The 15,560-nt window shown below is 46.5% G+C and overlaps 1 protein-coding gene across 1 annotated transcript; it reads left to right on the top strand.

Annotated features, from left to right (window-relative positions):
• Positions 1-2,977: 2,977 nt before the first annotated feature.
• On the top strand, positions 2,978-15,540 carry ERLEC1 (endoplasmic reticulum lectin 1; the record flags this gene model as incomplete). The annotated part of the gene is made up of 14 exons (XM_084262095.1): positions 2,978-3,139; positions 4,360-4,464; positions 5,563-5,643; positions 6,380-6,457; positions 6,604-6,667; positions 8,436-8,476; positions 10,577-10,800; positions 12,392-12,521; positions 12,778-12,939; positions 13,598-13,657; positions 14,128-14,252; positions 14,635-14,712; positions 14,891-14,966; positions 15,200-15,540. The coding sequence occupies 14 exons, from the start codon at positions 2,978-2,980 to the stop codon at positions 15,269-15,271; spliced, it is 1,458 nt and encodes a 485-aa protein (XP_084118221.1). The 3' UTR covers positions 15,272-15,540.
• Positions 15,541-15,560: the final 20 nt, after the last annotated feature.

Raw genomic sequence — 15,560 nt, 5'->3', positions numbered from 1 at the left:
TCTCTGATTATATTCAGAATGTTGGTTCATTCACCTTCCAAAGTCGTACAACTTGAAATAATGTATGTAACGATACATTCCAGCTTCTCCATAAAGCTCCAGTACAATAAAAAATGCATCACACTTACTAATGGTGTTAGAGAAAGAAATTTCCAGAAATGTTATGTTTATTTAACGTGTATCCATACTAGGATGGACCTTAATTGCATCTTCTTGTGCAATGCTGTTAGAGCTAATGATGAAAAACAATACACAAGAGCTAGGTACTCTTACACTGCCTGAAACTATTGCAGCATTAGGAATTCAGAAAAGCACAAGCACTGGAAATACAGATTTGTTCTTGCTGTACGGGATCAGAGCCGTGACTCTTCCTACAGCTCCAATCACCAACAAAAGCCCAGTATGCTTTCACCCCAAAAAATTCAACATATGCTTTTTGTATGCTGTACATACTTAATTTTTTCTTCCCTACAAGTTAGAACTGAATCTAAATTTGCAAGAAATCATAGAGACTTTAGATACGGTTTCATTAAAAAAAACACAGACACAAAACTATCTCTAACTTGTTTCCAAACAGTGTTGACAAAATTAAGTTCTATCCATGAGGTGAGATTTTACTCCCTGGGATCCAGAGACTCAAAGCACTGAGCAGTCAGCATGGACCTACTAAAAAGTTATTTGCTATTCCTTGGTATATCCAATTAACCGTTTGTTTGCGTATTTAGTGACTGTTGCTATAATCTTCTATGACTGTATAAATCTATAACCTGAATATGCAACATTCTGCTTTTTCTTTTTTTAATCTAGCTTTTGCTTATCACACCTCATAGCCATTTGGACTGTCACTAAGTACTTAAAACTTCTGTAAGCCGATTTGCATTCCTTAACACAAGAAAACTCATGGACATCATGGACAAGGGAAATCAAAACATTCTGCAGCTTTAACACCTTCAGTAAAACAATTTCTACCACAAATGCAAGAATAGCATCATGTCACCAGTGTTCTTTATCAACTGACTAATAAAACAGCAGCTCTGCAAGTCCAAACATTTCAGGCAATTTTGCTAAGAGGCATAAGAAAATAAATGTACTTGCTTGCTCAAAATAAGATAGGCAAGTTACCCTGTACAAGCACAAAAAAAATTTTGAATACCACTTACCCTTAAAAGCTAAAGCAACAGTTACAAAATTGAATGCAGCCTCCCCCATCAGTATTATATCACTATTTTATATTGTTATTTCCTGAAGTTCATTGTGTCACCAAGTTTAACTGTGATTTGTATCTCTTCCCATCGCTTCTTTCTGTTACGCATCTGGCTACAGACTTGACTCAAACCAGGGAGGTTGAGGATGTTGAAAACACACAATACTACAGCTCCCCCACCAGATCTATTTCTGTATGTCAATTCTGTGCAGCCAAAACATGTTCTTACCAGGTGGTTTTGCCACGCTACTGAGTGGCAGAGGGGAACCAAAGAGACAGCAGCCCCAGCAGGGCCCAATATGTGAGTCCAAACCCATCCTAAGATTAGAAAGAGTCGACTTTCCAATTATGCTTAACAGTCTTTTGCAAAAGCTGGACATTGACTATATACTTGCTTTGATTACCAGCTACAGTATAGCCCCAGTTACTCCAACTTCATACTTCCTCAGTACTGTAATTTCCTTGCTTCTCTGCCTTTTCATTCAAGCCGTTTCCCTTTATTCTCTCCTTTGTTTCAAACAGATGCCTCAACCGCATCTTTCTGGCCTTTTAGGTCTCTTCTCTGCAGGTATTCTAGCACTTTCCTCTCACTGCACATGTGATTGAACCCTAATGACCCTGTTCAGTAGGTACATTAGGACCCTGTTCTTCCAGTACAGCTACATCTGCTTCGGCACCAGTTTAAAAGGGGAAAAAAAGTTACACTCTTAAAACAAGAACGTTATGGTAGCAAAGATCAAAAGCATTGATTAGACCTGGGGCAGCCGTTTACTAAAGTTTCAAGCATCCTCACCTGTACCAATGAGTTCCCCACAAACCACCTACTCCAACAGCCCAAACAGACTCAGCCAGTTCTGCCTGATGTAAATGCACACACTCTGCCGGCCAAACAGGGATGAAGAATGGCCTGCAACAAAACACCCTGATGCAAAACACTGGAATTAACGACGCACCATCTCTCACCGCTGCCCCTGGGATCTTCCCTGGCATCGTTTGCTGCCTCCACCTTCTCAGGCTTCCCTCATTCAACACTTCAGCCCCTGCTGCGCTAGTCAGGGCTCACAGAGAACCGCTACCCACTGCCACAACGTTATTCCCGTACTGCCCGTGTGCCACCCCAGCACCGACTGCACAGCAGGCGGTACATCCCCCCTCGCTTTCCCGCCGCCTCAACCCGCGACAGGCACGGACGCGCCTCTCTGCAGCCAGTCACTCCTGCCACAGCGCACCTGAGCGGGGCATCTTTTTTTTGGAGTGAATTACCTCAGCTTGGGACTACCGTGAGCTCCTAGGGCGTCGCCCCCGCCAAGCGCCTGACTGACAGACAGCCCTCAGGAAAGGCGGGCTAGAAGGAGCGGGGCCCGCGGCGCTTTTACACGGGCTACGGACGGAGCGCGGCTGCCACCGTTACCTCTGGGAGCCGCCTTCTCCTCGTCGTATTCCTCCAGCCGAGCGCGAACGCCTCGCAGGGCGGCGAGGAACGCTTCCAGTGCGGCCCGGTTCCGCCACAGCCCTCAACGAGCCCGATCCTTACGCTCCGCGGGGCAAGGCGGGGGTTTCCCCACTGAAACGGGGACACCCCCAGCCGGCCGGCCACTCGCTCTCCCTCAGTCACTCGCCGGCCGCCTCCCGCCAACAGCCCGGGCGGCACACGGCGACTGCCCCGGATGTTGATGCGCGGCGGCCCGCCTCGCCCTGGGCCGCCCGCCGGAAGCAGACGTGGCGGCGGCGCTGCCTGCCGCTGCCCGCTCGCCTCAGGAGCTGCCGGCCGGGATGAGGGGGTGCCAGTCCCGGGCGCCCACCCCGGCCGCGCCGCGGGCGCTGCTCTGCGGTCTCCTGGCGGCGGTAACGGTGGCGGAGGGCGGCCGCGCTCTCCCTCAGCTCAGCGACGACATCCCCTTCAGGGTGAACTGGCCCGGCACCGAGTTTAGCCTGGTCGGTACCGGGGCGTGCGAGGGGGGCGGGTGCGTGAGGGGTCTCTCTCGTCCCGCCCCCCGGCAGCCTCCCTCGTTCCGGTTACGGCTGCCGGGCGGTGACGGGCAGCGCGAGCTGGGTCCGGCGGCCGGAGCCCTCCCGTACTCGGCGCTTGTTTCTGAAGCCCCCCCACCGCAGAAAGGGTGTCTCTGCCTGGGGCGGGCCCCGCGTAACCATCCGGGCCGAACCGGCCCCTGGCCGGCGCTGCGGGCGGGCAGTGGGTAACGCCCGCACGCACCGGGCCGCAGGGCGATCTTGGGGCCTCGGCCCGAGCCTGGCAGCTGGGGAGATCCCAGGGAAATCTGCCCTCAGAGTCAGCGCCAGAACGGCCGGACACGGGTGTGATAGTGCCAGGGGGATCCCTTCAGCGACCTCTTTCCCTGCCTGGAGCTCTCTGTCCAGCTATGGGCTCCCCAGTACAAACTAGGCAGGGATTTCCTGGGAAGAGTCTGGTGGAGGGAGACAAAAACGATAAAGGGCCTGGAGTGTCTCCCCTGTGTGGAAAGCCTGAGTGAGGTGGGGCTGTTTGGTCTGGAGAAAAGAAGCCTGAGAGGTGATCTGATCAATATTTATCAATATCTGAAGTGTGGGGCACAGGGGGAAATGGACAGCCTCTTCTCAGTGTCTGTGGGGTCAAGACAAGGGACAGTGGCCTAAAGTTGGAGGATAGGAAGCTCTGCACCAATATGCAGAAGAACTTTTACAGAGTGAGGGTAACAGAGCCCTGGGACAGGCTGCCTAGGGGGTGTGGAGTCTCTTTCTCTGGAGATATTCAGAGATATTCAGAGGTTGACCCGTGCGACCTGTCCTAGGGACCCTGCTTTGGCAGAGGGTTGGACTTGATGATCTCCGGAGGTCCCTTCCAACCCCTACAGCTCTGCGATTCTGAGATTCCTGAGAACCAGAAAGGTGTCAGCAGAAGTGAGGCGAGTGTGGAGGAGAGCGGGAACGTGGCTGGAGGTAGAAGCATCAAGGCAAAGGAGAAGGAAGGCAAATGCCAGCTAAGCCAGTCAAGGCTGGAATGCCAAAGCCTGGTCTCGTGATACAATTAAGACCCAGGACATGCCCTGGACCACAAGTTACCTGTACCACAAGTTACCTGTACCACTTTTGAATGTTTTTAAGGAGTAGCATTAAATGCCCCCACACCTGACTAATCCAGAGGTTGGTTGTTTCCTCAGCCTACGAGTGGTGTCCTGTACAAAGAGGATAACTTCATTATAATGACCACTGTGGATAAAGAAAAATATAAATGTATTCTTCCACTGACTGCAAGTGGCAACGAGGTAGGTTCAGTCACGTCTTTTTTTGTAAGCATAAACTGTAAGCAAGCTCTATAGACTACACAGGCCTAGTCTGAACAATCTCAAAGTCCTTATTTGGCAACAGATGGCTGCTATAATGTTCTGTTTATCGTGAGGCCTATCACCAGTTCGCAAATTCTTGTCTTTTCAGTAGGACTGTCAAGTTCTAGGCCAGTAAACGACTGCAGAGGTTGTTAATTGCTGTCATAATTGCTGTATCTGAAAATACTACCCTGGTAGTGCACCAGTGACCCACCAGTGACTTTTATTCTCTCTCATCACTTCCTCAGGTGGAAATTCGAGTGCACAATTTGGGGTTTAAATGACAGAAACCCAAGTGTGTATTTGTTTGTGTAAGAGAAGGTAGATTGAGGTAGCCTTGTGGGGTTTATCTCTGGTCATTTGCTCCTCCAGTGATTAAGTTTTTTTGTACTGCGAGAGCTTGCCCAGACAAGCCATACTCCCTTTTGGCTTAGCCCTTATCCTGTAAGTGACCAACAGCACGGAGTGCTCTGGTGTAGGTGAGAATTCTTTACTACTGAGGAACTTTGCTAGGAAATCTCCCCAAGAGCAAAAAAACCCCACAGAAATAAGCTTCTGTGGTATTATGTATGCTTTTTGTGACCCTTTTTTAAAAATTATGTAAAAGCTGGGTCATGTTCCGATTACACCGCATCGGTGCGGCATCGACTATGACTAGTGAGTGAACAGATTGTTGATGCTGTTTTCTGTGCAAACCCCAGGCAGCTGCTCTGGATGTGAGCAAGTTGAGAGCACCTGCATTTTTTCCACCTGTGTTTTTGCCACTTGTATTTTATTTCTTTAAACAACAAAACTTTCCTGTTGTGACGACTTTATTTGCAACTTTCATTTGCCCCTTCTTACTAAACTAAATTATAATTTCTTTTTTGCCTAATTACTGCCCAGCTCCTTCAGGGCAGGAATTGATGAAGTTTTGTTCCTTTTAATTTTGTGATAAGATTTTTATTTTGGGGTTTTTTTTTTTTGCTGTTGCAAAATGACTTTCAACTAACCAAACTGCTATTAATTTTAATGTAATGAAATATCCTTCTATTCTAGGAAGAAGAAAAGGACTATAAAGGTCCCACTCCAGGAGAATTGCTGGAACCTCTTTTTAAGCAAAGTAGCTGTTCGTACAGGGTATGTTACTACTTTGTTAGTAATTCAGTTGCTAATCTAAAGCTTACAATGCAGTCCATGTCAAGGTTTAGTGTAGTAGTAGCCTTTAGTGTAGAGCTGGGATTCAAAACCACTGGGATGCTCTAGGAGCAATTTAGAACACTTAAATCCAGGTGTGAAGCCATAATGTGTGCTAGGCTTAACGAAAAGTGCTTCTCCAAGTGTGCTACAAGACCAAAACAGACTTCTAGATAATTCTGAAAGTCTTCCAGTGTTTCATGACCTGCTGTCCCAGTGCAAAGACTCTTGTCTTACAAGAACAAGCCTAACACCAAGGTGCTGGTACTGGGACCCAGAGAGAGCCAGAGTGGCCAAAGAGTGTACCGATGCGATGTCCCACACGAGGCTGTGAGAGAGGAAGAGTGGCTCTGTGTCTACAGTAGCTGACAAAACCAGTCTGAAATGAGTCACTGCCTGGCGGTTCAGGGGCGAATTTAGTCTTTATATCTTAAATTTCACACAAGTAAAGGAAAAAAAAATATTAAGGTAACACATTTTATCTGGAACATCATCAAAATGCTTGGGGAACACAGACCATTTACTGTGCTGTTGTTTTTGTGGGTGTCCAAGTCGGCTTGAGCTGTGTTTCATTGCTGCAAAAGCCAGAATTCTGGGGGGAATATATTTCTGGGGAGCTACCATATCTAAATAGATTTAACTTTTAAAAATGTTTGGTGTTTGTTGGTTTATTTTTAAGATTGAATCTTACTGGACTTACGAGGTCTGCCACGGGAAACACATCCGCCAGTATCACGAGGAGAAGGAAACGGGACAGGTAGGCTGCTTACAATTACATCCTCTTGACCCCCTCTTCCACTGGCCTGGTCATGCTTAACTCCCCTACCAGACCTTCATTTCTGTACCCCTGAAGAAGTATGGACAACAGTAACTTAAATTTGGTTTAACTTCTTTTGATTGTAGAAAATAAACATCCAAGAATACTATCTGGGGAACATGATGATGAAGAACCCATTATCAGAACCAGGTTTGTCTTAGCTTATTTTATGTTGCTGATGATAATTAATTCTTTGGGTTTTAATTCCTTCTGTCTGAGAAATATGCTGTAGGAAACTGCATCCCAGTGCAATAGAACAGTTTTGTAGATTATGAACTTTTCCCAAAATGTATTGTTTTCAGTTAATTCCTTTTCACACCTCAGATGATTGCATCCATCCTGTCAGCTTTGCCATGCTGTCTAATCGATTAGATTCACTAATCTGCAATAACTGGTGTCAGGGAAAGGAAATACATAATACAAGAAACAGGACTGATATGTGACAGACCAGACTTTGATAATACAGCCTGTTGTCACTCCCCTCTTTTTTTTTTTTTTTCTGTGTTTTTAGTTTTTTTTTCTGGGAAGAATTGTCTATAAAAAGTGTGTAGCACCTCTTGGGCTTTGCTATTCTTTAATAAAACATATTTTTACTCCAAACTGCAGTTTAGAGTAACTGATTTTCTGAGCACTTGTGGTTTTTGCTTGTAAATTGTAGTAGGTGGTGGAGGTTTTGTGGTCATGATGGCTAATATCTGCTTTCCTGAGCACTTTGGTAATATGTTAGTCCCAAGAACTCTTCAAAACCCCCAGACTAAGCCTTTGTTCAATAGAAACCATGGGGAAAAAAACATTAAGTAGTCTGGTTTTGGTCTTTAATTCTGGGGTAGTAGGTAAAAGGTGGGAACCACTGCTTTTCCTCTTCCTAAAAGCGATTAACTTGGACACCTCAGTCTTGGAGGGGTTTTAGCACTGTTAATCCCCATTCCTTTGAATTCCTACCTATGGCCTTCAGTTAGGCACCTGAAAAGAAACAGGGCTTTGGAAACTGCATTGTTGGATGTGGCTTTATCAGCACGTTACAGTGCTGGTGTTAATCCTGTGCAGAGATAGCTAATGCTTCCCAGGTGCTGCCCTACAGAAAACAAAAGGTTTGAGCTACCACTTTGTTAGTGGGATTAGCTGGTGAAGGTACCTGTGGTGATGCTTCAGGTCATTATATCTGAGTTGAAAGGATGCCCTCTCCGCTGAGGTGGCAGACCATTCTATCTGTGCTTCCTGTACAGTAATTCATGCTGCTTCTCTGAAAATAGCATAGTTGGTTTCTCAAACCATCGTGAGCTGGATCCACAAGTGTGATACAGTAAACTGGGAGCAGCTGGAGGGGTGACAGCAGAGCAGAGTGGCCATTTGCTCACTTCACCTTGCATGGAGGCCAGTCTGTCTGTCTCCTGAAGCAGTTGGGAAGCCTAAGGGTAGCTCTTGCCCCCGACACCTCGCAACCTCTGCCCCATAACGATGTTCACTCTCGTGGTCTAGCTTCACCTCTTCCTACCAGTGTACCCTTCGAGGGTGGCTAGTGGGTGGGCTGATGTACTCACCCGTTACTTGTCCCAGCCTGTAGTTTGCTCCCTTTGCAGGGACCAGTCAGGTACCCCTCGCAGAGCAGCAGCAGCGACACTTTCTGCCCTGGCTGGCTGTCCTGTGGTGCTGCGGCTGAATTTCACCTGTCCTGCAAACTCAAAGGAGTTTCAAGACGCTGCTAACTCATGTTTTGTTCAGTTTGCTCTGGATGCCTGGCCACTGTTTATTTCTTTTCTTTCCTCTTTTGCACCTGCAAGTTTGTTAACTTGATTTTCAGCAGTTTATACTCCAAGTGCTAGCAGATAGGCAGAGCGTACCGACCTCTCGGTATATAACTTCATTTTATTTCAAGTTCACAGGCTTTGTGCTTACCTCATTCTTAATTATTCCCTAGATCAAGAAGAGAAGGAAAATCCAAAAGAGAGTGCAAAAGAGGCAAGTGAAAACAATCTATTTTAACTTTTGCCATCAATGGTGGAGGCAATTTCTATACGGTGAGAGTATGTAATTAGTTCCCTCCCAGAACGAGTGCCAAAAGACGAAACTCTGTCCCTCAGCTGCACTCTTCTTGCTCCATGAGTTATCAGTCCCACCTCATTTAGTCTAGTTAGGCAGATTTCTTGCCCTCCCACCTCTTTATGCTAAAGTTATGATCATCTTAGATGAGTTATATATTCTTCCCCTATGAAAACAGTGCATGTAACCACAAAGTCACATGTTATAGTCTAGCAACAGTTATTTTTCCAGCTACCTCAGAGATCCCAGTTCCCTTAATGACCCTCGCATGCATTTTGGGTAAAAAAAAAATGCTTAACAAAAGTCCTACAGCGCAAAATCCCTCCAAGATTTCTCAGCTGACTTGACCCATCCCACAAAACTCTGTGCTTCCCTTTTCCATCAGAGAAAACCCCCAAAACTCAATTCAGAGTTACTAACTAGAGCAAAACAGTGCAGGTACCTGCAGCACGTTGGAGCCCGGAATTAGGAACAGTAGCTTTGGCCTGCGGATGGAGGTGCCTGCCTTGTTTTCAGTTATCCTTCCTTTTAGTTTTGAGATGGCATTTCTGTGTACAGGTGCTTTGTAATGACAATTTACGTAGCACAGAGTGGTGGGTGGTGGTTCTGCAGAGGATCTCGGGAAATAGATGAGCATTTTTGAGGTGACGAGGGGGGCAGAATGTGGCCCATGCTAATGGCAGTGGCAGGTAATGCCTCTTGGAAATGAAAGAAAATTAGGTGCTTTGCAGTGGAACTTTTCATTATTATTTCAGAAGAAGCTGAGGCTTTTCCTGACAGGATTTTTTTTAAACAGTGTTTATGATGTACGTGCACTCTCTTGATTGCAGTCCATGAAGAATTTAGATTTGTGTGCAGTCTCTAGGTGGGAAAGGGAAAGGACAAGGATACATCACACAGCTGGGTGGTGCTTCAAGTCACCAAACCTGCTGCGATGGGAGATTTATCTCAGACCCTGCTGCGATGCCTCTCAGTTGTGTGCCAGCAACAGCTATCTCCATTTAGATTTCTCGGGTTAGTTACCTTCAATGAAATGTTTAGGCAGAACTTTTTAATTATTTAAGGAGAAATCAGTTATTTAGTTCAGAAAGATAGAAAGGGAATGCAATGATACCCCTTGAGCTGGGGAATGCACTGGTACCCTTTTGTCAGCTCTCTTGTAAACCACCAGAATAGATCTTGGTTTCCTACAAGCAGATGAGATAAAAAAGGGTCCCAGGTCGGTGTCCTGACCACAGAAACACTTTTAGCACAGACCTCACTTCGTTGTGCACTGTAAACCTTGACTAGCTCAGGCAGAATGGGCAGAAAGTGTCTAGTTTGTGGGTTCTAGCCTGGCTTTTGCCCAAACAGAACTTCAGGTACCTGGGAGCTTCAGCTGCTTTCATGACAGGAGAGGGGCTTTTACCAGTTTGGGGAATTAGTATCTTAAAGTGGACGTTGGATGAAACACAGGAAAGAGCAAACCCAGAGAGAGCTTACCTGAAGTGCCTACAAAAATGGGGCTTGCCTTTGTATCATCAAGTTTCTGTTAGCCAGGATAGCAGGTGGCCTGGGATGCTCTGGGTAAGGAGTGACTTGGGCATGCTGAGAGGTGTCGTGTGGGTATCAGGATGACATTGCAGGGGTGTTTTTAGATTCTTCGTGGTGTGGGCACTGCAGTGAAGGTAACGTGGCTGGCCAGAGCTGAGCAGAGCTCCTAGCCTGCAGCTGGCTTGGCACTCTTCCAGAACATTGTGCCCAGCTGTTGAGCTGTCTCAGGACCGAAACACCAGGCAGGCAGTGCAGAGAAATGGGCTGCTTTTGCAGTCAGAGCTCAGGCAGCTCTCTGCGTTTGTGTAGTGCTGTGCTTGAGGTCATCAACTGGAACGCATTTAGGCATCACAGGAACTACGTAACTGCTCAGGGGCTGGTTTCCATCCAGCAATGCCAGCTCTTCACAGTGTAATAGTGCTTTTGGTTTTGGAGGAGTTGAAGGAGATCTACTGCAATTGTTAACTTGTATTTTCTTTCACCTAGATACCTACAAAAAATATAGAAGGGCAGATGACCCCATACTATCCTGTAGAAATGGGAAATGGCACACCTTGTAGCTTGAGACAAAACCTGCCCAGATCAAGTACAGTGATGTACATCTGTCATCCAGAAGCTAAGCATGAGATCCTTTCAGTAGCTGAAGTTACAACTTGTGAATATGAAGTGGTTATACTGACACCTCTGTTATGCAACCACCCTAAATACAGGTATAGTACTCAAAGCTTGGCTACCTTCATCCCTTCCGATTTTCATCAGCTTCCTCACCTGTGTGTGTGCTCCCAGCTGTGCTCTCATGTACTGAGCCGTGACGCCTCGGTGTACTTCCCTGGGCAAGGGCAGCTCTGCCAAGTCTGAGGTCTCCATGTTAATTTGCATGTGATAAGTTAATTTGCATGTGATAAGTCTCTCCTGGTCGATCCCTTGCAAGAAGTGTCACTTTATTTTCAGCAGGGAAGTTGCTAGCGTGGTCGTTCTGCTGGAACACAGACTAGGGTGTCAGGGCTGCGGGCAGATTAAGAACACCCTGTCTCCTCCTAGTTTGTGATTTGAAGGTCTTGGGGGGGATCATCTTCATGGTATTCAAAAGCTGCAGATTGCATATGTGCACAGCCTCCAGCCTCTCTCGTTTCTGGAAACAAGAGTATGGGCTTCAGCCATAACCTTAGTATTTATTTGAGCAGTACTCCCACCTGAAGTAGCTCTGAGCTGTCTCTGTCCTGCTTTGGTGCTTTACCTTCAGCTGTGTGAATCATTTTCACGTACAGAATTCACAATTTCAGTGGTGTTTTCCAAAAATCAAATGGAGGATTCTTCCCTCCCCCTGCCCTGAACTATACTCTGCATCTAAGGGCATTATTCACTTCAATACTACAGATTTTTGACCTTTTGAGGGGTGTAAACAGAACAGCAAAGTGCCTGAAGTACAAATTAAAGGGGAGATAATGGGCAGGAGTTGCTGAATTTCCCCTGAACACAGACATTGGAACAAGAGAGCGTTTCATTGCTATTCTGAAGTGGGCAACAAGGTCTTTTAGCCTCTGTATCAGCAGAAGAATAGGAAGTGTACAAGCAGATCCTTCTCTTGTTTGGCAAGAACAAAATCTTGAGCTGGTACCTCCTCCCAGGGCACAGGCATGGAAGGCTTCCTGGCCACTAGCAGGAAGTGCCTAAAATAAATATACAAGATCTTTGCTCTCCCACTTAACGTCACCTTACTACATAAAGATCAATGGAGATGGAGCAGACTGGAGGTGCTGCTCACTGTCACAAACCCACCTCCATTTAAGTGCAGCACGCTCTTCCTGCCACAGACCCCCCATTTGGCAGAAGGGTTTTCATTTCAATGTTCACTTTCCTCTCCTGTTTTCATGAGGCCTTCACTTGTGTAAACTAAGGAGAAAGCTGGGTTAACTCCCCTTCAGCTTTTGCTTTTTCTTTCCTGAAAGAGGCTGCTTATTTTGCAGACGTGGCTCAGGAGGCGAGAGAGAAAGGAATAACAGGTATATATGCTGTGTGAGGTGCCATACGTGTCAGATAATACAAGGGTTTATTTTAATTACCTAGGGACTGCACTGGATGAGTGTAACCTTTGCTCTTTCCTAGCTTCTGAGAGGGCTTCAAGGGGTTAGACTGCAGCTGTCTCGGCAAAGAGCGTGCTGGCATCATCTCTGTTGCTTTGGCTGAGATGGGAAATAAATACTCCCTGTAGCCCAGTGGAGTTGGAAACCTGTGGCAGTAAGGAAGCGCGTTGTTACCCAAAGGCTTACTAAGCAGTGTGTCTCTGTCTTGTCTGGACAGGTTCAGGGCTTCCCCTGTGAATGACATCTTCTGCCAGTCCCTGCCGGGATCCCCGCTTAAACCCCACAATCTGGAGCAGCTGGAGAAACAGCAAGAAATGATGAAGACACCTTTCAGGAGGGTTAAGGAGGTAGGATTTCTTTCACTTGAAATGGAAAAGTAGTTATTTTCCAGGTTGTAACACATAGAGCTTTCAGTTCTGTGCCCAAGTTCTCTTGCCCACCTTTGTAAGACCACACTGGTCTTTAAGCTCACTGAAATAATCATTAACTTACCTGATTTGGGAAGAAAACAAAGCAAGTAAGTTTGGGCTACTAACTTAAAACTTCTGTAGCCTTCTCTACCTGCAGTTTACAAACTGTTGCTTATGTGTGCATTAATTTCAGGAAGAAACACATTCAACCAAAGAGGAGAAATTTTCCTCCATCCATAAGCCTGTTGCTGTTGGAAGCCACCAACTATTAACTGTGGGAACAACCCACATCTCCAAACTGACCGACGAGCAACTCATAAAGGAATTTCTTAGTGGCTCCTACTGCTTCCATGGGGTGAGAAATGAAAAAGTAGCTGCTCCTTAAAGGCACATCCTGGGTTTTGTATTGGTTTGGGTTTTCCACAACTTCAGATAGCTGCGTTCTTACACACTGTACTAACTGCCTTTCCCTGTGCTGATAGAGGGAAGGCTCAGATGCCAGAGCCTGTGCTGGGAGGCTGTCTTTACCCTTTCTGTTGAGATTCAGTTTATATGAGCAGATGCTGAGATAGAAGTAGATGATGAGAATTGTTTGGTGCTAATTTGGTTAATGAGAACAAAACAAACAAAAAAGATCCTCACCAAAACAAGCTGACTAAGAGAACAGCCAGCAGAGAAAGGGCAACTGAAGTTTGACCTCTCCTTGAAAGAGGAAGGTATTTCTTGAAAAGGTGATATAAGTAGTTTGGGGAATTTAGTCCTAATGGAGCTCTGCCTAGAGTCTATGTAAAATGTTAGATCCTCTGTGCTAAGCTTACCCTGGAATAGATGGAATCCCCTTGCCTGTGTCCGTGAGTCTAAGGAGAGAGAGTCTCTTAGCTCACACCTTGCATCTGAGTAACAGGTCCAGAGGGGTACAGCTAAGACAGCCTGTGGGCTAGGGCCTGGGGGGGAAGGGAAGGGGTTGTTCTGCGGGTTTGGGTTTGCTTTACACCAATTGTACCTGTCCCTAGGGCGTTGGCTGGTGGAAGTATGAATTCTGCTATGGCAAATACGTCCATCAGTATCATGAGGTATGTTTAAATACTTCTATGTACTGCCACTAGATGGAAAAAGGATTAGAGAGTGTTTATGGTTCAAAGAAAGCCGCATCCTTTTACCAGTTGATCAACACCTTGGGTTTAAGAAGTGGGATTTCAGAAAGGAAATTCTCCATGTGCTTCTGAAGTTCCGGCAGTGGGATGCAGGTACAGGGTCGGGTGGAGCACAGTGATGATAATCAAAGCTGCAAAAATGGAGCAGGGTGTTGTGGGCATGTTCTGCTGGTCAGCAGAACACTTCTATCAGTTCACACAGCCTGGGGGCTGTTCTGAAGGGACCAGCTGCTTGGGTGTTGAGCCCCAGTACTGGTTTTTCCCAAATGCAAGAACACGTTATGGTGACAGCAGCATACCTGCTCTGTGAATAACAATCTGCTCGTCCTCACAATACCCTCATGGCTGATCACGTAACGCATGGTAATTAATGGCTTTTCTTGTTTTAGGATAAGGAAAGTGGCAAGACTTCTGTGGTTGTGGGTACCTGGAGCAAGGAGGAACACATTGAGTGGTCCAGGAAGAATGCTGCGAGGACCTACTACCTTAGAGAAGACGGCACCCAGACGGTCAGGTACGGTTATGGTCACTGGGCTGCTGCTCTGGTTTTCCACTCCTGAAGTGCTCTCATGCTTGAGCTGGAGAAGAACAAATCCCAGGGCCTGCTTCTGCAGTTTGCAAATCATCAGGCTACAAAGAGATATGAGAAACTGACAGTAGCAGGGCATATAGATTGATTTATCCTCATCCTCAGTCAATACAACATCAGAAAGGCGACCCAGCACTCTGTCCAATCACAAACAACGCTCTGCCTCCACAATAACCAAGGCAGCAGTATGCTGTCATCTAGTGCGTGCTGGAGTTGAGTGTTTGAGGGATGAGGAAATCCTGTAACACACCAGTTAGCTGGGTGTTGTTCTGTGTTTCCAACCTTCCGTTCTACTCCTCTGTGGCAGGATGGTGTCTCACTTCTACGGGAACGGAGACGTCTGCGACTTAACAGACAAGCCCCGGCAGGTGACTGTGAAATTGAAGTAAGTTAACTTTTTCTGGGTGACCTGCTGGCTTGCATCTCTGCCTCCTGTGCTGGAGGGGAAAGCCCCTGCCATCCTCATAAAGCTCAGAAAGCAGTGATATGGTGAAAATGCTGGAGGCACCAACGAAACGGGTGCTTTACGTGCTAAACACAGCAAAATGTCTCATCTATTTCAGATGTAAAGAGTCTGATTCCCCTCACGCTGTGACCATATACATGTTGGAGCCTCATTCTTGCCAATACATCCTTGGGGTACGTAAGCACATCCTGGACTTCCCTAAGATCAGGTGCACATTTAACTAGCCTTTTCCTTCTGGTGCTAACAGGCTGTAGAGCTGTTACTCCAAAGTAGAAAGCACTCAGTAGCTTTTACAAAGCGCTGCTCGAGTACTGTTGTGTTTAACCTCACCGGTGCTGTCGCAATCGCTTGTGAAGGTTTAACGGTGACTTCGTAGTCCCTAACACTTTGATCCCTTGTGTTCCAGGTGGAATCTCCAGTCATCTGTAAAATTCTGGACACAGCAGATGAATATGGGCTCCTCTCAGTGCCCAGCTGAAGCCCTCAAAACGGCCGGACCTGCCGACCACCCCACTGGCATTTCCTGCATTACCACCCGGGCTGGGAGCAGCTTTCGGCCAGCCAACCTCACCAGCAGAATTCTCTAAGCTGAGGGACTTGTGAACCACATTGTGTATAACTATGTGTATATAAGAGGTTATCGAGAAACTTTTAATGATTAAAATCTTGTCTTGCATTTCCTGTTTGACTCATGTGTGACACGTTCTACAAGCGTCAGCATCATCAAGCTATAAATTACCAGCTTTAAAAGGCAACGTAACGCAGGG

The sequence above is a fragment of the Gallinula chloropus genome, assembly GCF_964237585.1.
Source record: "Gallinula chloropus genome assembly, chromosome: 3".
NCBI lineage: Eukaryota > Metazoa > Chordata > Aves > Gruiformes > Rallidae > Gallinula > Gallinula chloropus.
This window is presented reverse-complemented; position numbering and strand designations above follow the sequence as displayed.